The 24,065-nt window shown below is 50.0% G+C and overlaps 1 protein-coding gene across 1 annotated transcript in view; it reads right to left on the bottom strand.

Annotated features, from left to right (window-relative positions):
* LIMD1 (LIM domains containing 1) overlaps positions 1-24,065 on the bottom strand; it is a 96,568-nt gene that overhangs the window by 62,175 nt on the left and 10,328 nt on the right. Inside the window, exons 5-6 of the mRNA XM_036869024.1 lie at positions 21,196-21,384; positions 6,579-8,254 (exon numbers count right to left, since the gene is read on the bottom strand). Of these exons, the coding sequence (XP_036724919.1) occupies positions 6,579-7,965 (1,387 nt within the window). The 5' untranslated portion in view covers positions 7,966-8,254; positions 21,196-21,384. The remainder of the gene's footprint in view (positions 1-6,578; positions 8,255-21,195; positions 21,385-24,065) is intronic.

Here is a 24,065-nt window from a genome sequence, read left to right as displayed (position 1 = left end):
TCCCCGGCGGGTAGTGGTGACTGTAAGGGGGCAGACGGCAGGGGGCTTCTTGGGTGCTGGTCGTGCTCTGTGCTTTGATCTGAGTGCTGCGTGTCTTCACTTTGTGAGCATCTGCAATATATGTATACTATACACCAATAAAAATTTAAAATATATACCTTCCTGGTTTTGAGGGGAAGATTACCTGGCCCACAAAAAAACATGCACATAAGCTACCCAATTTCTAAACAGCTGGGAATCCCCATGTCTCAGGGTGCACCCCGGCTGGGCTAGACAGGCAGAATTGGATTCTTTTTTTTTTTTTATAAGTTTATTTATTTTTGGCTGCATTGGGTCTTCGTTGCTGCGCGCGGGCTTTCTCTAGTTGCCGTGAGCGGGGGCTACTCTTCGTTGTGGTGTGCAGGCTTCTCATTGCGGTGGCTTCTCTTGTTGCAGAGCACAGGCTCTAGGCACACGGGCTTCAGTAGTTGTGGCTCATGGGCTCTAGAGCACAGGCTCAGTAGTTGCGGCGCACGGGCTTAGTTGCTCCGCGGCATGTGGGATCTTCCCGGACCAGGGCTCGAACCCGTGTCCCCTGCATTGGCAGGCGGAGTCTTAACCACTGCACCACCTGGGAAGCCCAGAATTGGATTCTTGAGTGTCATTTACAAAAGTTACCAAAGGATCAGAAATTTACTTCCAAGGCTATAGAAACCTGGATTCAGCAGGTCCAAATTATGGCACCATGTCTCCAAAAGGAATGTGGGCAGAAGTCCCCACACTTGGTCATGCCAGCTACTCAGACAGGGCCAGGTGGTTAATGATCTTCTGCCCCCTTCTGCTACTTCAGCACTTGGCTTGGGTTTACTGCAACGCCTGGTATCTGGGGGGTAAGCAGGGCCTCTGGGGTGCACACAGGCCCCTGTCCTGAATTCTGGAGGGGCCCCTCTTCTACAGGATTGGCCCATGTTGTTTCCTTTTATATGACAAATGCTCTGAAAATCACCCTCAATTTTTCATTCAAGGCTGGACTTAAGCCCCATATTTCAAGCATCTGTTGCTAATAAAGTCAGATAAGACGTGCTTAAAAGGTCATTAAGACAACATGCAGCTCGATGTTGAAGAGACTGTCCAATGGGAGGGAGCAGATAGGACATTTACGGGTTCCTTGTCTGGACTGCTTTTTTCACCTCCTGCGTTGCTAGTAAAATGAAATCAAGTGTGACAGGCTCCCTGGTCCCTGGCAGGGCAGGACCGTCCCCAGAAGGAGTCACACTTGTTCTCAGGCTCTCAGGCTAAGGCAGGTCTGCCGTTGCAGTTTTCTGAGTTCAAATACTGCAGCAGGAATGTCCACCCAAGCCAGGAAAACTAAAGACAGAGCCAGGTGCTTCTCTCTCCATGCAGGTGGAGAAGGGCCCGTCCGTCCACTTGCTGGGTGACAGAGACCCTGAAACGAGCTCCCTCTTGCCTCGCCACCCCGCTGGTGCCTCACAGAGTGTGGCTCTCGTGGGTGGCACTAGCAGTGCCTGGTCCCCCAGACCCACACACAGCACGGAGGCAAGGAGCCAGGGGCTGCAGGTCCAGAGTCCTGACCATGGGGAAGAAGGCCTGGAAAGGGCAGGGAGGCCACTGATGCCCCCGCAGCAGCTGGGCGGAGAGTGAATCTGGAGGGGCAAACGGAGAACATCCAATTCAGCCCCGAAAGACCACCTAGTTCTCCCGTGCGAGCGGTCAGAGCCCCACCTGGTGTGGCAGCACCACTGCGGACACCTGTGTGGTCCTGAGCACGTCACGGCCTTAGTTTCTCAACTGTGCGCTACTTCTCAACTGTGCGCTGTTTCTCCACAGTTAGGGTCCCAATAGCACCCTTAGTCAGCCCCCTGCACGCTAGACTCTGTCTCAGAGTCAGCTTCCCGGGAAACCCAGCCTGTGGCAGGTGGTTTATTTGTGTCCTTTTTCCTTAGAAAGGGGGGAGACGACCAGCGTGAGGAGAACAGATGGCTACCGTGGAAGAAAAGAGGGGCGAGAGTAAACAAACGGCACGAGGGCCTCTTCACTTCCTCTGCAGGGAACACAGTGGTGTGAAAACAACCACACGGGGGGGCACCTTCTGAGCACAAGGCCCAGGGAGGTGGAAACCCAACAGTGTTCTCTAAGAAGCAACAAGAGTTTGCTCTTAACTCTTTCCTCAAGGACAGGAAGACACAAAGAGGCCCCAGAGAAACATGGGAGAAGAAAGAGGGGGAAGAAATGCCTCCCTGGGACCAAACTGTCCCGAAGCCACAGAGACCTGGCCTTGGAAAGTGCCAGAAGAGTCCTCGGTGATAAGCTGATCAATAACTGGACACTGCGGTGTCTTCAAACCTAAGTGTCCTCCAAGGTGGCAGCAGGGATCCACAAGCTCTTCCCACAAGGTCAAATGCCCAGGAAGGGGTCCAGGTAAGCAACCCAAACATCAACTTTGCTTTGCTTCTGGCTAGAATTACACCGACTCTGATGATGACTGTTAACATTACCCTGATTCTCTCTGGCAAGAGCCCTGTATCCATAGATATTCTTCTATTTAGAAGTAAAATTTCATCCTTATGTAATAAATGCAGTGTGTTGGACAGACAAAATCTTTCAAGTAACACCAGATCTAGAGAAGGGAAAGACATCTGCCGATGTGAGCCCCTCAACCAGCCAAAAGCCTCGTACTGTGGATGAGCGGGGAGGCCTGGAAGGGACAGTTTGTTCAAGGTCCCACAGCAGGGCTGGGCCACACACTGACGGCCAGGTGCTCAGAGGAGAGACGCCCTCCTTGGCCACGTGGCCAGTCCCGTTAGAGCGGCTGGAAGCTCAGCTGCCAAAGCAGGTGGGGGCAGGCCCTCTCCTATATGATGGGCAGTGGGGTCCCTGGCATGACCTCTGCGGAGGGCAACTAGGCAACATTTAAAGGCCACAAAGCCCCCAGCCCTGCAACCTACCCTCCGCCCCGCCCCCGGGAGTCTGTCACAAAGCTAGGCTTTCACCTTGCAGCTGGCCCTTCTGAAGTCCACCATGAGGCTGCTTACGTGACCTGGGGCACATCCACAGAGGGTGACACTGAGCCAACTCAACGCGTGCTGATGCAGAACAGCTGCCAAGACGCACTGTTCAGAGGGAAAGGCAAAGAGCAGGTGGACAGCAGGCCCACAGAGAGATACACACACATATACACTCATCACACCAGGATGCTCGGCTAGAAACCGGGGTGAGAAAGAGACTAATTTTTCACTCTATGTGTTTTTGTGTCTTTTGAATATTCTACATGTGAATGTAATGCTTAGTCAAAAAATAACTTAAATATGATTCCCTCTATATGCAATATCCAGAATAGGTAAAGCCAGAGAGAGAGAATGTACATTGGCAGTTGCCAGGGGCTGGGAGAGTTGGAGGATTGGGAAGCAACTGATTTATGGGGGTGGGTTTCCTCTGGGGGTGATAAAAATGTTTTGCAACTAGATAGGGATGGTGTTTGCACAACATGGCGAACGCGCTAAATGCCACTCATTACTTTTTAAATTAATTCCAAATTAATTAAAATGATTAATTTTATGTTATAGGAAGTTCACCTCATTTAAGGAAAAAACAGCCATAAAAATAAATAGATAAATAAAGCAGGCTTTCACATCTGTGCTTGGGAGGCAGCTGGGCAATGCTGGTTAGAAGAATGGGCAGGGAGCCCCAACTGTGGGGCTCAGACCCAGCTACACCCAGTCCCCCCTGTGAGACCTGGGATCAATAATCTAACCTCTCTGAGCTTCAGTTTCCAGGTTGGTGAAATGGGCTTCCTAAGATTACATGAGTAAATTAAACAGTGTCTAGCACATTGCCTGGCACAGCCCAGGTCCCGGGGCCTCTGCTCTTGCTGTCTGCCCTGCTGGGAACGCCCTTTCCCTGGGCAGACTCGGACTCAGGGTTCACCCCCTTGCCTCCTTCAAGCCTAGCTCCAATGCCACCTTCTCGATGGGATCTTCCCTGACCACCTGATTTAAAACCAGAAACCTCCCTGCCACTCCCTGCCCGGAAGCTCCATCCTCTCCTCTTCCTATTTCTCTCCCTCATATTTGCTTATTTATTTTGTTCATCTCCTGTCTCCCTCTATTGCACTGTCTGCTCTGGGGAAGCAGGGGTTTCTGTCTGTCCCATTCATTATGTACCCCATGGCCCAAAGTAGGCACTCAATAAACATGGGCTGAATGAATGGCTAGTGTTAGCCAGTATCTCTGCTCTGAGGCAGTGTATAAACTTGCCTCCCTGAAAAAATAAAACTGCTGTTTTGTGTTGTTTAATGAGCTTGAATTAAAAATTCAAGATAAATACTGTATTTCATGTGTATGTGGAATCTAAAAAAACAACACAAGTGAACAAACACAACAAAACATAAACAGAGTTATAGATACAAACAGGTGGTTGCCTGAGGGGAGAGGGGTAGGGAAGGAAAGAAATAGGTGAGGGAAAGAGGTACAAACTTCCAGTTGCAAAACAAATGAGTCATGGGTATGAAATGTACAGTGTAGGGAATATAGTCAATAACTACATACTATCTCTGTAAGGTGACATATCGTAACTAGGCTTATCATGGTGATCAGTTTGGAATGTATAGAAATACCGAATCACTGTGTTGTGTAATAGGAACTAACATAGTGTTGTAGGTCAATTATACTTCAAAAACAAACTCATAGAAAAAGAGATAAGATTTGTGGCTACCAGAGGTGGGAGGGGGGTGGAGAGGGAGAGGGGGAATTGAACAAAGGCAGTCAAAGGTATAAACTTCCAGTTATAAGGTATATAAGTACTAGGGGTGTAATGTATAACATGATAAATATAATTAACTCTGCTGTGTGTTACAGATGAAAGTTAAGAGAGTAACTCCTGAGTTCTCATCACAAGGAAGAAGTATTTTTTCCTATTTCTTTAATTTGTACCTATATGAGACGATGGATGGTCACTAACCTTATTGTGATCATCACTTCATGATGCATGTAAATCAAATCATTATGCTGTACACCTTAAACTAATACAATGCTGTGTCAATTATATCTCAATAAAACTGGAAGAAAAAAATTCAACAACAGTTTGAACTAAAAAAACCCACAGTTTTTCCAGCCAAGTGTTATTCCCAAAGTGGGGGATTTGCAAAGGAGAAGAGATGGTTCACAGTAAGAGGGTGCTATGTGCTCTAAAACATAAGCCAGTAAACAGTCACCCCGACCTCTGACTGCCCAGGGTGGTGTGAGAGCTGTTCTCACGAGGCTCTCATGAGAAGCGAGAACACAGTGCTAGCTTGAGTGCCTCGGACCCCAACCCTCCAAGCACCCTGGGACAGAATCACTCACTGACGCAGAATGAGGCAGACGGAAAGGAGCAAGCTGGTCACCCTCCATGTCCAGGGCCTTCCCGGACCCTGCCTGGCAGAGCTGCCACCCCAGCGGCACTAAGCTTCCCAGGGCTCACAGGCCTCATGTGGGGAAATCGTGACCTCAGTTGTGCAGAGTTCAAAAATGAAAAAATAAAATAAAATAAAACCAACCCTCAGACTCTTCTAAAAGTATAGGCTGTCTTTCTAGTTAGTTCTCCTATGAGACGGCTACATCATTACTCAACAGAAGCATATCACTGCTTTCCTGCTGCCTCCAAACCCTGTGAGGAGAAAAAAGCTGAAGCTAGCAGTCTCCAAGAGTTTGTGGCTTTAAAAGAGAAGAAAACAAAACTTGCAAGTTGGAGTGAAACCAGCAAGAAGCATCTTCCATCCTCTTGGGAGCCACGACTGGGGGTGTAACCTGGCTGCCAGCTGGAAGCCGGGGCGGGGTGGGTGGGGGGAGTGGGGGCGGCGGGTCCTGAGTTAGAAGGTACCTAATGCACAGGTCTCAAATTTCCCAGAACGTCAGGATCCCGGGCTGGCTTGTGAAAATGCCGATTGCTGGGTCCCACCCACCCCACAGTTTCTGATGCCGTAGGTCTGGGGTGCGGCCTAAGAATTTGCATTTCTAACTAGTTCCCAGGCTAAGGGTCCAAACTACACTTTGAGAACTACTGCTCTAGAACAAAGCCTTCCATGTCAGTGTTTCACCTCCCTCAATTGAACACAGAACCTGCAGGCAGACACGCGCGCACACAGGGAGCCGCAGAGAGCCCCTGCCCGACCACTAGTCCTCAAACAGCCAGAGCCACCTGGCCCAGCCAACTACAGACGGAACACTCACAGGGTACCTGGACCTAAGAAGCCCATTCAAGTCCTGCCTGAGCCGGTCACTGAGAGAGGCTCTAAGTCACCCCCAAAACCTTTGAAATCCAAAATCACAGCATTTCCCTTTTGGGGGAGCAGTCATGAGTAATCCCGCCCTTCGCACATGGGTAACCCCCGGCTGCAAGATCCGCTTTCTGCCTAGGGATACTTTCAAGTTTCTTTTCAAGTTTCAGAAGAAGCAGCTGAAAGAGGAACACACACACACACACAAAAAGGCAGGCCACTCAAGGAGAGCTACAGCATCCCTGGTGGGGGGCACTTCCCCCAAATGCCCAAATGCAGGGACTCCATCACCCACCATGGGCAGTCGCACCCGTCTCTCACTCACCAAAGTAATCGGCCTTCGGGTGAGCATCCATCTCACGCTCCAGACGCTGGGTGAGGGCTTCTAATTTCAATTCGGCAGCCGTGGGTCCAAGCTCAGGGCCCGGGATGAGGGTCTGGCAGGGCAGTCTCACCCTGGGGGAACCGGGGCTCTCTGGGAGCACAGGCCCCAGGCTGCCATCAGAGGACCAGCCAGAGGGACTTTCTTTACAAGATAACTCAGGCAGGGTGGACATCACTGGATGGACAAGGCTGAGCTTGGGACCAGCGCCAGCGTCTGTACAGCCAGGCTTGGGACCCGGCCCAGGGACTGCACCCAGCTGCATATTGTCCATGCTGGCTAGCGAGGATGAAGGGGCAGAGCTAGAGAGGTAAGATTTGGGGCCATCCTGGAACCAGGGTTGAGGGTCCACAGTGGGTTTGGGCATCATGCCTGAAACCTCACTCCCTACCCCCGAGTTTGTTCTTGGAAGAGGTCCCTGACTGGAGCGGTTCAGGGCCAGGGGCGCTGAGAAAGAAGGGGTCCTGGGCTGAGCAGGTCTCGGTAGGGCCCCGTTCTCTGGGCCTGGGGAGGGGAGGCCAGGGCTCACTCGCTGGGAGGAGGCGGTGGTCCAAAGAGCTGCTGGCTTCTCACTGCTGTGGCCACCAACACCACCATCCCGGCTGCTCTGCAATGACCTGCTGGAGCTCGGGGAAAGCTGCCGCTGGTATAGGTGATGGTCCCTGGAGGGTGTGGACAGTGGCGGGCCACTCCCTGGCGTGCCAGACCACCCACTTCCTACACCCAGCCTGATGCTGGGGGACACTGCTGGTTCATCGCCCCAGCTGGGGCTTGCCAAAAAGAGGTTGTCATAATAGTCTCCGTGGGTGAGGCAGGAAGGATCCTCACAGGGGCCCGGCCGATGGAAAGCAGACATCTCAGAACTCGCCACGCTCTCCTTGGAGCCACAGTCCTGGCTGCCTTGCCTCGCGCCACGGACACACAGCTTGGCCCTCTGTTCCTGGGGTGGGGACAAGGGCTGCCCAGCCGCGATGGTTGTGGCTGTCCCAGGGGCCACTGTCGAGGCAGCGAGAGGAGGCTTTGCAGCGCCATCCCCCGTCACCTTGCTGCCTCCATCAGCTTCCCGGTGGGCCTGTGGGCCCAGGCGGCCCCCACCATTCACGGGACCTCGGCTCCCCCTGGGCAGGGTCTCCTCCTGCAGGAGCTGGTGCGGCTGGTGCAGGTGGATTTTGGCCATCTTGGTGGCAAACACCCTGCGTGTTTCCTCAAACTCCGGGTTGTTGCTTGCACCCTTGTCCACTCGGAAGAGTCCATCCTTGGAGGCCTCATACATGTTCAGGTCCTCAATGAATTTACTGGCCTCCAGGCCCAGGTCGTCATACTTATCCATGTTGCTGACAAGTGTCCGGGCCTAGCCTAGATGCTGGGTATTGAATGTGTGGAGGTGGGCCGGTGGAGGTGCTGGCGAAGGGCAGAGACTCACGTCCAGCCCAGGACAGGCAAGGCCTTCCACCTGCCCAGCATGAGAGTCATGACCCCAGGCCTTAGAGTCCAGCCGACGGTGAGGCCTCAACGTCACTTCGACCAAGTTTGCTTCCAATTCCCTTTCCTCTCAGAGGTGTCCACGTGGGGGCAGCTGGTGGCGCTTCGCTGTCCGAGCTGGCTGTGAGTTCTTTTCTCTGTTTCAAATCATAAAAGGAAAAAGAAATAAGGGGGGTGAAAAAATCACATCCTCCTTAAGCAACCAAACTCGGAAACCCACAAGGCAGCAGCCGCTGGACGGGGTTAAGTCGCTCAGAGCGAAGAGCGCAGAGGCCGCGGACCCGCCGGGCCGGAGCAAAGGCGCGGCGGCGGGAGGCGCTGGAACGTCCCGGGCGCTCGGTCCTCCGCTGCTTTCCCTGGTGGCGCGGAGCTGCGATCCTGGCCGGCGCGGAGAGAGATCAGGGCCCGGGGCACACGGGCCGGCTGGGCCCCGGCAGGAAGTTCACGGCAGCCGGGCGGGCGGCCTATTGTCCGATGGCGGCGGTGGCTGGGCGCGCGCGGACCGGAGGGCGGCGGGACGCGGAAGTGAGCGCGCCGGACGCCGTCCCTGCAGCTCGGTCGCCGGCCGGGCACGTCGCGGGCCTGCGAAGAGGCGGAGGCGGAGGAGGAGGCCGAGGGGCGGGGGCGCCGGCAAGGGGCGGGGTCGGCGCGCGCAGAGGCTGGCGCCCCCGGGCAGGCCTGCGCCCGACCGGTCTGGGGAACCTGGGGGTGTGTCCCGCGCGCCTCTTCCAGCGCTCGAGCCCGGGGATGGCGCCGAGTTCCCCGCCGCCGCTGCGGCCCCCTGAGAAGCCCGGCCCAGCTCCGGTCCTCGGGCAGGGCTGGGCGGGGGCCACTCCGTGGAGACGGCTGGCAGGCGTCCTGGACAGCTTGCGTGGAGACGAGACGTGCCGCTTGGAGTTTGCGGGAGTCTGGAGGGCGCGCGCTTCTCTCCCCACCGTGCCTCAGTTTCCCGGGTGGGAAGCCAACCCCTTGTGCCGCCTCTGCCCCAGCCGTACCCTCCACCCTACACAGGGATGCAGGATTGGCGACCCAGGGTGTCACCGTGGGCTGGCCCAAGTCCTCCTAGACAGGTAGGGAGACTGAGGCACCGAGGGGGAAGTGTCCAAGATGCCATCGTGACCAGCAAAGCGTGGATGCGAGCCCAAGTCCTCTGAAAGGGGGTTAAAAGTCATGTTGTTGCCCGGAGCGCGCTTATTTGAGGTCCTCTGTGCGGCAATAAAAACACGTGCCCTGGTGGCTCGTTATTCACGAGGGGACTCCTGACCCCCCGAATAGATCCACGCGACTCTGAGGGCGCCGGGCCTGACTCCTGGGCGCCCTCGCATGGCCCAGCACTCCCTGCACCACCTCCGAGGGGACCCTGGAGAGGTTTCATTTCCTGAACAGCAGCCAGCGTGATCCCAAGGCAAATACCAGACCAGTCACTTCCGTGCTAAAACCCTCAATGCTTACCCCGCATTTGGATTGAAATCGGCCCCCTACCACGGCCTTCCTGCCCTGGCGGGCCCTGCCTCCACCCCCTCCCCCTTCCGGATTTGGGGGTCTTCCTTCCCTGCCTGCTAGCTGCAGGAGCTTCCTGGTGTCTGCCGAGAGCTGGCCCTTGAACTTCTCCGTGGCTCATCCTTACCGTCACTGCCAAAATCACCTCCTCCTAGAGTCCTTCTTTTTCGGCACCCTCTTCATTTCCTGATCAGTTCTGATCACTATTTATATTTATCTGTTTACATGTGGGTTTTTTTGGTGGTTGGTTGGTTTTCCACCCCATTAGACCATATCTGTATGTCCAGTATATGTATGTTGTAGTACCTAATGGTTGCATAAGTGAATTAGTGAATCTGTTTGCCAGGGTTTGTAACAAGGAACAAAAAATGTAATACGCATGTCAGTTCTTTGTACTCTGTAAATCCAAAGTGTGGTTCGTGGGCCAGTAGACTGGAATCACCAGGGAGCCTGTTGAAAACGCAAAATCTCACAGCACTGCCTCCCCCGCCCCCATCCTACTGAACCAGAATCTGCATTTTTAACAAGATTCCTAAATGGTTTGCACAGTAAAGTTTGAGAAGCACTACTGTAAAGAACTATACTAGAATGAGGTATTTATATTTTTAAAATATCTTTTTCTATCTGCAAAAGTAATACATGTTTACAATAACAACTTTGAACAATTCAGAGATACATCAAGTTTTAAAAGTTGCCCGCAATCCCCTTGTTCAGAGGCAATCACTGTTAAACAGCCCTTAGGTATTCAGTAATACTTGTTATTTAATAACTGGATCTACTCATAACCTACCTGAGTGATTTGCTTGTGAAATTTCTAGAACACTGGTTTTCGAAGTATGGTCCCAGAACGAGCAGCAGTACCATCGCCTGGAACTGGTCTATATCAGTGGTTCCCAAACTGCAACGCGCATCACAATTCCTTAGGGAGCTTATTCAACGCTGGTTGCTGGGACCTACCCCCAGAGTCTCTGATTCAGCAGCTCTGGGGTGGAGCCTAAGAATCTGCATCTCTAACAAGTTCCCAGGTGATGCTGATGCTGCTGGGACCACACTTGAGAACCACTGGTCTAGAGTCCCAAGTCCTGAGCTTCCTAGAAGCACTGTGGCAATGACCCTTGGTGCCCAGAGCGGTGAGGACATCTATCAAAGTGGAAGGCTGTGGCCCGCTTTGCCTGACCCTCAGTATTGGGGAAGGAGCTAACGAAGCACTGGGAACACGCAGCCATCCCCCTGCAAAGTCTAGCAAGCCCAGAGCCAGCTTCCTGTGTGCTCAGTTATGATAGCTGGGACCCTGGTACTACAAGAGCCATAGACACCAGCCAGCACCTCTTTAGAATCAGTCTTCTCTTTTCGTCCTAGCTTGGCAGCTGCCGGGGCCCACCATCCTTGGTCCTCTTCTAAGCCCCCATACCCCCATTTTGGCTTGCCTGGAACGCTCAGAGTTGTGGACTTTACTCCCCACTCCCACTGCAATTCTAGAAGCAGCTGCACCAACTCCACCAACTAAACACATAGACCTAAACCCACAATCCACATATTTCCTGGCCAGACTATCTTGTCCCCTCTTAGCGAATACCTTATACCTTTACAAAACAGCTTATAAAGATGGCATCTTATGAGCATTGGACCACATAGTATACCGCCTGAAAGGGTACTTAGAAATGCTAGACGTCGCCAGGAGACTGCTGGGTGTTTTACTGCTGCTGTTTAATGCTTAAGGGGCAGAGACATTTTCAAATTCTGGGCCCAGCATTTAGAATCCCAGCTGTGGTTATTTAATATAGGCCAGTTTTGCCTGTACCATATGCTCAGAAATGTCTGTTGGTTAATAGCTCAAAAAATGTGTTAATACTTGCACACCAGCTGTTTAAAAAGCAAGATACTGAAGAGCTAAATATTTTTATCAGTAAGTAGGTGAGCATGGATAGTTCTGTGTAAGTGCTTACCAATAATGTTTTGTTTGGTTGTATTGCGTTTTGCTGGGTGAGAAATGTCCTACATTCTATTTTACCTGTAAAGCCATTTCTATATAACAAAAGCCATCATCAACACAGAACTTTCCTTTAAGTCTGTTTTCCTTGAAGTCTATTTACATGAGCACGAGGATGTAAAGATTGCCTGCCCACGACACACTCTCGAAACGTAGAATTTTCACCTTGACCGGCCCAGAGTCTCAGTGACATCAATCAGATCATGTCCCTTCGCAGCTCCAAACCCTCCAGCAGCGTCCCAAACCACACTTAGAGTAAGACCCTCCCCTTGGACCCTATGTGATCGGGCCTCTTGCCACCCCTCCCGCCTAATTTCCCCTATCCCCCCTGCTTAGTCTGCTCCGGCTGCAGTGATTTCCCTGCCGCTCCTCGCCCAGCCCTTACCATGCATTCATTCATTCACCAAACAAACATTGCTGGGCACCTCTGATGCCCTGGGCCCTTTTCCAGGTGCTGGGGATGGGGCAGACAGCTGAACAAATTAGCAGACATCACTGTCCTATTTGGACTTACATCCCAGTAGGGGGGCGGAGTAGATAATCAACAAAATGGATACATGCCTTATAGAGGGTATTAGCAAGTGATGAGAGCTACGGAGAAAAATGAAGCTGGGAAGAGGACATACAGAGGGGGTGCCACTTTCAATACAATGGTCAGGGAAAGTGTCCCTGAGAAAGTGACACCTGAGCAAAGACTTGGAGAAGAGCATAAGGAGAGAGGTTAGAGACGGGCAGCCATCTGAACAAGTCTTCCCAAGAGTTTTGTTGGGTAAAGTGGAATGGAGGGAAAAGTGCCACTAAGAGAGAGTTAAAAAAAATTTTTTTTTTCAATATGGGAAATGGTACTGCCTGTTTCCATGCAGATGTGAATGAGGTAGTGGCTGGGGAAAGGAGAATTGCTAATATAGGAGAGAGAGAGGAGGATCTGGGGAGTGGCATGCCTGAGAAGCAAAGGGGGGCTGGGCTCCCCTGTACATTTCTTCCATGGTAATAAGGAGCAAGGATTTGGGCAATAATCTGATCGGTAAGTATGTAAGGTGTTGGCATCTTGGAGTGGTAGGTAGCTCTTCTGATTTATTTTCTCAGTGGGATAGGAGGTAAAGAGAGTTAGCTGAGAGTGAGGGCAGGGAGTTGTTGCTAGGAACTGGCCGTCTAGGGGAATGAGAGAGTGAATGGGCTGGAGAAGCATTTGTGATGGAAGCATGAAGCTTCCTCTGTGCTCCCCACCCCAGATCCTGGGCCTGAATTGCTACGAGGCCAGCCAGCATGGGGCACGTGTCTCTCCAGAGGAGGTTCAGCTGCACGGATGTGGGTGTGGAGTAGGTGGAGAGTTGGGTCTAACCAGGGCTGGCTTTTGCCAAGTGAGTGCAACGTAACTAGAGTGGGCAAGAGAGTTGCGGTCTCTCTGCCTAGAACCTGCTCCCCAGATATGCCCGTGACTCCTTCACTTACAGTCCTCAGATCTCCACTCAACACTCACTCCCCTGGGAAGTCTGGATGCCCCTCTCTCCATCCCCATCCCTACCTGCCACCGCAGTGAACGGCTGTCTCATCAGGAGGCCAACTTCACAAGGCCATTGCTCTATCCCAGGAACCTAGAACAGTGCCTGGCACTGTTCCCCAAATGCTTGGTAAGTGAATGCATGAGCCACATCAAAAAAGGGAGTACAAATGTTACCATCTATAGGTGGAAAGACTTAATTGGACTTAATGGTGACCCAGATTCAGAGAAGCAAAAAAAGGAGGCTGTATTATTACTCTTGTAACTGTATGTCACTGCAAACCTTCTGCAGATCTTGTTTGATTACCTTGTACCAAATATTTGATCTGCATCGCATATCATATATCTTGCTAGTCAAGAGTATGACTACATAGAATTGTAGGTGTGTGTGTTTGAAAGTATAAAGGATATTGGACTTAAGAACATCTGTTTGCATGCATACATATATGTTTTTTATATAAGTGTGTATAAAGAATTATTGACTAAACGGCATTTGAAAAACACTCATCCAATAGGCTGTAGGCAGTAAACGGTGCTCAGACAGCCTATGAATTACCAGGGGGCCCAGGAGGCAAAGGGCTCCTGTCTTTGGACAGAGCCCTGCTTATTTTGCAGTTAACTGAAAGGGCCTCTCTGTCACTTTTGCTTGGCTACAGGGAATGTCCCTGCACACAATGCTGTGTGTGTCCTAAAGCTGGAGGGCTACTTCAGGGAGAGCTCTGAAAAGAATCTTTGTATTTCAGCCAGGCAAATGGATGAAGAAATAAGAACCCAGGTTCCTTTGGGCTCTTTCCATCCCACCGATCCCTAAAGCAGGCCAGGAAGCCCTGGTCCTTCCAAATCTGTTTCCTGAACCTTAGGCTTTTCTGGTCCCAAGTTTCACTGTGGAATTGTCCCATGAATGGAGAGAAGCAACTGCGATGAAGGCCCTTTCCTGGTGCTTCTAACGAGGCTTTGTCTCATGATTGTCTCCCCGGGAAAGCTGCCCAGGCCAGACCCAGATATTAGGACCATGACCTTGCTCTGTGTGTGCAGCCCCTGCCAGGCAACTGGAGCCCATCCTTCCCCAGTCTCAGTCCCACACCCTGGGCCTCCCGCCGCACGGGAAGACCAGCTGCAGGCATGTGCCAGCCACAGGGCCCCACGTGGCTCCCCACACACCCACGGGGAGGGAGGCTGCCCCCTGGCCCTGGCCCAACCCCTCCCGGGCCATCTGCTCGGAGATCAGCGGAATATGTTTAACAGAACAATGAACTGGAATGAGTTTTGAATCAGCACCAATCTTCTGCTTACTTTTTTTAAAATTTTAAAGTAATACATGTATATGGCTTAAAATTCAAAAGGTGCAAATGAGCACCCAGTGGAAAAAGGAGTCCCTCCTGCCCCTGAGCCCCAGAGAGCCAGTGTCCCTCCAGAGACAACCACCGTCATATTACCAAAGTACACGGGCATGCGCATTTCTTTTTCTTAACACAGAAAGTAAAAGTGCACTGTCCCTTGCTTTTTGCATTTAACAATACTCTTGGAAATCTTTTCACATCATTTCACATGCAGCTGCCTCATTCTTTCAGAGGGCTAATATTTCTGTCTTTGGGTGAGTCATGGATTTCTTAACCAGTCTCCTATTCACAGAAATGTAGGCTGCTTCCAGGCTTTTGCTATTACGTATTCTGTGGCCATGACTGACTTATAAACCATACCACACCTGTGCAAGCATAGCCGTGGGATAAACACCCCCGAGGCAGGTATATTCTTGAGAACTCCACCCTGCTGCCTGGATTTCTTCATCGACAAGGAGCTCTGCCTTGTTTTCTGCTGGTTACCATCTCACTGGGGTCAGGGTTAGAACCGTTGATGAGTCATAACAAGAAAAACGATTATTAAAAGCGTCATAGCACCTACGCTTTGCCCAGCACCATTCTCTGTATTCTACATATGTTACAGTGTTGAATCCTCCCAACTGCTCATGAGATAGGTTCTATTATCCCCTCCTTTATACAGGTGAGGAAATTGAGGCACAGAGGAGGTAAGGAACTTGCCTGAAATTCCACAGCTAGGAGGCATCTGGGATCGGAACCCAGGCAGCCCGGCTCTGTGCCACATCACCTCTCATAATGAAATCATCTAAGAAATCACTTGGCTACTGAAGCTGCTTCCAGGGTGTGAATATCAGTGGGTGCTTGCCTGCAAAGCTCGAATGGGAACTGTGTCTTCTGTTCCCAATACACTGTGTGTCTAGAGGGAGGACTGGATTAACCTGTAAGCTCTGTGATGGTAGGAACCAGCTCTGCCTTGTTCATCTTGGTACCTTGCATACTGCTCATTAGTTACTGTTGAATGAATGAATGAATATTATCCTGAATAATAATAATGCTAGTAATAGCTGATATTTATGGAGCACCAGCTAAGAGTTTGTCATAAATTATCTCATTTAATCCTCACAACAGCTCTCTGAAATAAATTCCATTATACTTCCATTTTACAGATGGAGAAACAGAGGCTCACAGAGGTTAAGTAAATTGCCCAAGGACGCACATCTGGTAAGTAGATGAGTTGGGATTTGATCCCTGGATGTCTGCTCTCTACCTCGAGTGATTTCTGAATGATGTCAGTCTGCACCTAAGTCTGTGAATCCACGAATTTCCCACCTAGGAATTGACCTCCACTGGGTGCAGCCTGAAGATAATAACCACACGTCCTTTTTAAAAAATTAAATAAACTTAATTTTTAGAGCAGTTTTAAGCTGAGTGGAAAGTACGCTTTTGTGTACTCAGAAGTACAATTTTTAGCTTCATAGAAATACTGAGTGGAAAATACAGAGATTTCCTATATGCCTCCTGACCCTACACACATAGCCTCCTCCACCGTCAACATCCTGCACCAGAGTGGTGTATGTGTTACAGTCAATGAACTTATGTTAACACATCATTATCACCCAAAGTCCATAGTTTACATGAAGGCTCACTCTTGGTGTTGTACCTTCTATGGGCTTGGACAAATGTAAAATGATGTGCATCCACCATTATAGTATCATACAGAGTAGTTTCCCTGCTCTAAAAACCCTCTGCCAACTCATCTCTCCCTCTTCCCTAACCCCTGAAAACCACTGATCTTTTTCTGTCTCCATAGTTTTGCATTTTCCAGAATGTCATGTAGTTAGAATCATATAGTATGTAGCCTTTCCAGATTGGCTTCTTCATTTAGTAAATCCTCCATGTCTTTTCACACTTTAGGGTAAATAGGTTACAGTTTGTGTTTGTGGGGAGGAAAGGCCAATAAAGTTTAAAGATAGAAAAAAGAAGGATAGCTAAAAATTAAACCATTGAGGGGCTTCCCTGGTGGCGCAGTGGTTAAGAATCCGCCTGCCAATGCAGGGGACACGGATTCGAGCCCTGGTCCCGGAAGATCCCACATGCCGCGGAGCAGCTGGGCCCGTGAGCCACAACTACTGAGCCTGCGCATCTGGAGCCTGTGCTCCGCAACAAGAGAGGCTGCGATAGTGAGAGGCCCGTGCACTGCAATGAAGAGTGGCCCCCACTTGCCACACCTGGAGAAAGCCCTCGCACAGAAACGAAGACCCAACACAGCCATAAATAAATAAATAAATAAATAAAATTAAAAAAAAAAAAATCAAACCATTGAGTCTCTGGTCCACCTGAAAAAAACCAGGCAGAACAGAAGCAGAAGGTGGTCTGTCTGCCAAAGGGCCCCCAAAGGGGGCTGTCAGCCCTTCACACAGGGCCCCAGGCTCACGCTTTAATCTCTGTCTTGAAGTGAAGGCAAACAGAGAAGCACCAAGATTGAAACAAGAAGACATTTATCACACAGCTTCATGCCTCTGTCCCTTTACCAGCCACATTGCCCATATTGGGTACAATATTCATTAAAATTCATTAAAAAAAAAAAAAATCCTGGGGGGGAGGGATAAATTAGGAGACAAGGACCTACTGTATAGCACAGGGAACTCTACTCAACACTCTGTAATAACCTATATGGGAAAAGAATCTGAGAAAGAATAGATGTATGTATAATGTCTGAGTCAGGTTGCTGTACACCTAAAACAAACAACATTGTAAATCAACTATACTCCAATTAAAAAAAAATAATCCTGTAATCATGCTATGAGTGTGGAAGTTTTGTGTGAGTTTGAGCATGTTAAACATACTATTTAGTTACATGTAAATATTTAAAATATGCCACAAACTTTGAACTCTATTTTGATGCTATTTGTTTTCAAATATACTGGGAGTCTCAACGAATCAAAGCAGCCAGGACCTCTCTTGACCCTTAAGAGGCCCCATCTGCTTGGGATCTGGGAAAAAAGGAGCTAAAAAAGAGTGTGTGTGTCTGTTATCCAGCCCTGTTCCCGCAGAGAGGATCCAGAATGCTGCAACAGAACGACGAAGGATTGGGGGCATAGCACAGGGTTCCAGTGGGGACAGAGAGGGTACACCCAGCCCACCCAGGGCTGGCCCTCTGCTCTGAACGCTCCAGAAAGTTCTGTTGCTGCTGCTAAGCATCCTGTCTTCTTTGTGAGACAGGAGATCAACTGTTGTAGGTTAATGAAACACAATTTTTTTTTAACTTTATTTTATTTATTTATTTTTGGCTGCATTGGGTGTTCGTTGCTGCACACGGGCTTTCTCTAGTTGTGGTGAGCGGGGGCTACTCTTCGTTGTGGTGCGTGGGCTTCTCACTGCGGTGGCTTCTCTTGTTGCGGAGCACGGGCTCTGGGCACACGGGCTTCAGTAGTTGTGGTGCACAGGCTTAGTTGCTCCGTGGCATGTGGGATCCTCCCGGACCAGGAATCAAACCCTTGTCCCCTGCATGGGCAGGCGGATTCTTAACCACTGTGCCACCAGGGAAGTCCCGGAGGCTGCATTTCTGACACCAGGGAACACGAGACCAGCCCCGGGTTGACTCTCTCTCCACTTTGTAAGTGGGTGGAAGAAATAAATTCTTATATTCTTAAGCCATTTATTTTGTGGTTCCTATTGCTTGAATCTAATTATGACTAACATAATCTTTAAGTTCTAACATGGAAAAATCAGCAAAGGCATGCATTAGGGGTTAAATTTTGCCACCACCACCCACCTAAATTCATATAAAGAAGACCTAACTCCTAGTAAACTGAAAATAGAGCTACAATATGATCCAGTAATCCCACCCCCAGGCATATATCCAGAGAAAACCACAATTCGAAAAGACACATGCACCCCCATGTTCACTGCAGCACCACCTACAACAGCCAGGACATGGAAGCAACCCAAATGTCCATCAACAGATGAACAGATAAAGAAGATGTGGAACACCACTAGCACAGTAGTATTTCACATCCTCTTTATCTACTACTAGTAATGATACTTTTAGTAGCATTACTAGTAGCAATGGAATACTACTCAGCCATAAAAAAAGAATGAAATAATGCCATTTGCAGCAACATGGATGGACCTAGAGATTATCATACTAAGTGTAGTAAGTCAGACAAAGACAAATATCATATAATATCACTTATATGTGGAATCCAAAAAAATGATACAAATGAACTTAATTACAAAATAGAAACAGACTCACAGACTTTGAAAACAAACTTATGGTTACCAAAGGAGAAAGGTCGGGGGGAGGGATAAATTAGAAGTTTGGTGTTAACATATACACACTACTCTATATAAAACAGATAATCAACAAGGACCTACTGTATAGCACAGGGAACTCTACTCAATATTCTGTAATAACCTAAATGGGAAAAGAATCTGAAAAAGAATGGATATATGTATATGTATGGCTGAATCCCTTTGCTGTACACCTGAAACACAACACTGTAAATCAACTATACTCCAAAATAAAAAAATTAAATTAAAATAAACAAATTTTTAAAAATAATAATAAAAGGAAGCCCTAACCCCTAGTACCTCAGAATACAACTATTCAGAATACAGCCTTTAGGGACTTCCCTGGTGGCGCAGTGGTTGAGAATCTGCCTGCCAATGCAGGGGACACGGGTTCGAGCCCTGGTCTGGGAAGATCCCACATGCCGCGGAGCAACTAGGCCTGTGAGCCACAATTACTGAGCCTGCACGTCTGGAGCCTGTGCTCCGCAACAAGAGAGGCTGCAATAATGAGAGGCCCGTGCACCGCGATGAAGAGTGGCCCCCACTTGCCACAACTACAGAAAGCCCTCGCACAGAAACGAAGACCCAACACAGCCATAAATAAATAAATAAATAGAATAGAATACAGCCTTTAAAGATGTGATTAAGCGAAAATGAGGCTGTTAGGGTAGGCCCTAACCCGAAACGCAATTTTTAAAAAAATTTATTTTATTTATGGCTGCATTGGGTCTTCGTTGCTACGTGGGGGTTTTCTCTAGTTGTGGTGAGCAGGGGCTACTCGTCGTTGCGGTGCGTGGGCTTCTCATTGCGGTGGCTTCTCTTGTTGCGGAGCACGGGCTCTAGGTGCGTGGGCTTCAGTAGTTGTGGCTCGCGGACCCTGGAGCGCAGGCTCAGTAGTTGTGGCGCACTGGCTTAGTTGCTCCGTGGCATGTGGGATCTTCCCGGACCAGGGCTCGAACCCGTGTCCCCTGCATTGGCAGGTGGACTCTAAACCACTGCGCCACCAGGGAGGCCCCGAAACGCAATTTTTGTTAAGCAAATGAATTTCGTGATCAAGGGCTTCAAATTTGCAGAGTATGTGAATATAAAGATATCATCTTTATATGTATTTGTGTTTCATGTAAAAGAAAACATGTTTTCTGATGCCAAAAATAATTTAATTGACAAAAATTGCGAAAGCATGGCAAGTACATAGAGGAATATCAAAGCCAGCCCCCTGGGCAGCAAAAGCCAAGACAGAGTTAAAGTGCAAATGATTAATTCAAATATCACCTGTGAAATTAAAAGGGGTGAGGGATCAGGAGTGGGTGGGAGAGCCCACAGACTGTGATGCAGGTCTAACACCTGTGAGGGCAGAGGGAGAAGGAAGGAGGATTGGGCAGGAAGAGCCTCAGGCTGCAGTGAGCTCTGGGAGAGTTTTGGCCAACCCAACGTAAAGCTCCAGCACAAAGATTGCCTAGAAGAGTCTCGTGCTAGGCAGGAATGACCAGGCCCGAGTACTCCACCACACTTAGTCATTGGCTGCGGCTGCCAGGAGACAGCGTTGCCTCGGCTCCAATGTTGCAGCTGGAGGCTCTCAGCTAACTATCTCCTCTTGGCAGGTTCTCTCTTAAAGGGAGAGCTGACCATATGTATGTGTATGAATGTGAATATATGTGTGTGTGTACGTAAATTATTTTTACAAAATTGTGATCATATTGTACAGACTGCTTGGTAGTCTGAATTTTGTCTACTCAGTTTATGCCACTGAGTACACTGACACATATCATGAAATGATTCTTTCAAATCACAATTCATTGAATGGAGCTTCTGTGAATCCACCAGTTTTCTGAAATGATGTGCTAAATTTCGTGACAGTGTATTTATGAGCATTTTCCCAAGGACAGGGCTGGTAGTTTTCCTCACATCCTCTAAGGGGTCCAAAAAGGTTAAGACCCACAATCTAAAACATGATTTATGGCAGTGATACACCATGATTTGTGAAACCGGTTCCCTACCACTGAGTGGTTTCCAATTCTCGGCTATGGTGAACATTGATGTTCATAAATCTTAGCATAATATGACTATTCCCTTGGGATAAGTTCCTACACAAGCAATGCTGGGTCAGAAGGTATGTGACTCATCTTTAAGGCTTTTGATACTATTGCCAATACACCAGTGCCTGGGAATAGAGAGCCTTGGGCAGATGATAAGAAAATCCTGGTTGCCATAACTTTTTTATCCCTTTTACCTTGTCCACTGGTAGACATTATTATCCTCATTTTACTAATGAGCTCACTGAGTCTCAGAGAGGTTAAGTGATAAGCCCAGGGTCACACTGGGATCTGTCTGGTTCTAGAGGAGCCAGACTACAGGGGACTTTTTCATAAAGAGCCCCATTATTTAACCATCCATAGGCTGAATCTTCAAATACTTCCCCTCTGAATTATTTATGATTCTTTTGCTTGCAAGTGACAAGGGCCCATCTCAACCTACCTTAAGAATAAAGGAAGCTGACAGCAGGCGATGGCACGGTGCATAAGGCCCGGAACGCGGGGGATGCTGGGTGTGTGAAGGGTGGTGGTCAGTCAGGGTGCCGCCTCAGCCCTCTCCTCTCTGCTCACCACGGCCACGCCGTTGGCTTCTCGGGCTGCATGATGACCACCCCCAACGCTCAGGTCCCGCCTGTTGGAGTCCAGGCAATCATTGGAAGATTGACTCTGCTTTTTCTGTCTCAAACCCAAATTCCTGGGAAGGAACTCTGACTGGCCGGGTTAAGTCAGGTGATTCCCCCTCTCAGCCACTGCTGCCAAGGGAGGAGGTGGGGCAGGGGGTGGAGTTGCCCTGTATTAACAAGAGCTCCGTACACTAAGTAGTCACCACAAGCAAGGAGGGGAAATGCCATGACCCCTACAGTTTGCTCTAGAAGAAGGAGAATAGGATTTTTCATGGCCCCTCTTCAGCTCATGGAGATAGTCTTTGGGGAGAAAAGCACATGCCCTTGACCCTGGGCTCTACCCACAAGTGTGGTAGGAGATCTGTGGCGCTGCAAGAGAACAGGTGTCATTTATTTGTTCAGCCAATTCTTTGTGGTACTAACAGCGAGGCCCTGGAGCAGATGAAAATCATCAGTTAGCCTTTTGGTTATTAGCCTGCCACACCCCTCCCCCCAAAACACACATGCGGCTCAGCGTCCAAAAGGAAGAGATTAAGTAAAGGGGGAGATGAAAGTTCTCTGTACAATAAAGGCACAGGCATTTTCAGGGAGCCTGTTAGGGAGAATGTTTAAGGGGAGATCTGGAAAAGCCAGATACTGGGGGAGTATTCTTGCAGAGGGAAAGCAGCTTCCAGTTCTGGGGCAGCAAGGCCAGTGTGGCTGGAGTGCAGGGAGCACTGGGGGAGAGGGGGCATTGAGGCCAGCAGGGCCGGGACAGGGAGGGGGCTCTCAACGGCCCGCCGCTGGGTTTGGCCCTGGGGATTGTTAAGGCAAGTACGTGATTTGAGCTAAGCTCTGAAAAGATCAGCACAGCTGCCATGTTAAGAATAGACTTGGGAGTGGGGTTGGTGCCAAGGGTAGGTGCCGGGAGATGGGTGAGAAGGCGAGGCTGTTGTAGGGCTGGCGAGGAGATGGCACTGAGATCAGTGAGATGGCCCTGGAGCCAGAAAACAGTGGATGGACTCAAGATACCTGGAGATTGTGGGTGGATATGTGGGAGGCAAGAAAATGGGGAGAATCAAGAATAATTCCTAAGCTGCCCATTTGTGCAACTGGATGGTTGGGCGACGGGTGACGGGTCATTTACTGAAAGGGAGCAGACTTGGAGGGAAACAGGGTTGGAGAAAGAAATCAAGAGGAGAGGCAAAGAAGCCAGCTGAGCGGCCAGAAAAGAGGTCTGGCTGGACATTAGATTTGGAGTCATGGGTGTTGGAAGCCGTGAGGCTGAGTGAGCTCACCTGGGCAGGGGCTGTAGCTAGAGAAGAACAGAGGGCCCAGGACCAAGTCCTGAAGAGCTCAAAGAGAGGGAAGAGCCAGAAAACGAGCCTGAGGCAGAGCAGCCAGGGAGGTACCAGGAGAAGAAAGAGTGTGTGACATTAAGAGGAGGGTCAATCCCTGTTGTGGGTTTGCACCATGGAGGTCACTGCTGGGGCAGTTTCCGTGGGGAGGGCCATGGCTTCCCTGGTGTCATGGGAACAGGGGCTGGATCTATTTCACTTGGGTGATATGGAAGTGGGTGACTCCACGCCAGAGGACTTGGGGACCTTTGTGCTATGTTTGTAGAGCAACATGAAAAAGAAAAAAGTGCCTGTGACATTTTCATCAACCAACATGGTTGGGGTGTGAGCTGTGAGGGCAGCCTGTGGGCAGCCTGAGGAACGCCCTCGGAGCTGCTAGAGGAACTGTGAACTGAGGACCTGGGTGTGAAGCCGCTCCCCATCTGCTACCTGGGAGGAGAAGTGCCCTGCCACATGGGGAACGTGAGCCCTACAGACAGGAAGGAGGATCGCCCTGTTTATTTCTGTCTGCCTGATTTCACATCTGCTGATGTCTTCACACCCACCCTCCTCCCCTTCTTTGAGCCTCAACGGTTGAGGAGCTAAAAATGTACCCCTGAGGCCAAAGCTATGCGTTACGCTTGGTCAATTTAGCACAACCAGTCTACCGGGAACTCAAAATGCTCACAATCCTCTAAACCTGTAAAAAAACAACCCCAAAAGATGGAAAAGATGTGCTCCATGCCCTCCGAGCACTGTGACCACAAGACGGGTGTCCACAGGGCGCCCACCACATCTGAGCGCTGGTTGGAGTGACTATTTTTTTTTCTTGTCAAAATAAATGGGCCTTTTGTGTTGAAAATGATTTCACGGTTTCATTTCCTTCGAGGGCATCCTGCCCTCATTGACGTGAAAATGCCTCATGGAAACTCCTGCTGCGGGCTGGCTGTCATGGGTGACCTTCAGGGCGCCGGGGCCCCCCTCCTGCAGCCCCCACCCACTTGAGAGCTGACCTACCTGGGATCCCCTAGACCCCAGGCTTCTTCCCCTGGTAGGGCCTGAGCTTATGGCAGGGCTGGGAGAGAACTGCTGGCCCTTGTGACCCCCTGGTAGGCCCTCCAATCTCCAACTATGGGGAGCATGATTGCCTGATGCCAGGCTCTGAACCCAGGTGTGCTGTGGCTACATGTCCCATGGGCTGTTCCCAGCCCCTGGCTGAGCTTGGCGGAGACAGATGCTAAGCCAGGCCTGTTTCTGGGAGATGCAGGGCTCCTCCAACAGGCAACTTTGGCCTGGGAAGACCTTTCTTCTCTCTTCCTTCTCTCCTTCCCAGGGATCAACCAGCATCTCCTTCTCCCAGCCTCCCGCATCTC

The sequence above is a fragment of the Balaenoptera musculus genome, chromosome 11 (assembly GCF_009873245.2).
Source record: "Balaenoptera musculus isolate JJ_BM4_2016_0621 chromosome 11, mBalMus1.pri.v3, whole genome shotgun sequence".
In the NCBI taxonomy this organism is placed as follows: Eukaryota; Metazoa; Chordata; class Mammalia; order Artiodactyla; family Balaenopteridae; genus Balaenoptera; species Balaenoptera musculus.
Note: the sequence above shows the minus strand (reverse complement) of the source record. Positions and strands in the feature narration are given on the sequence as shown.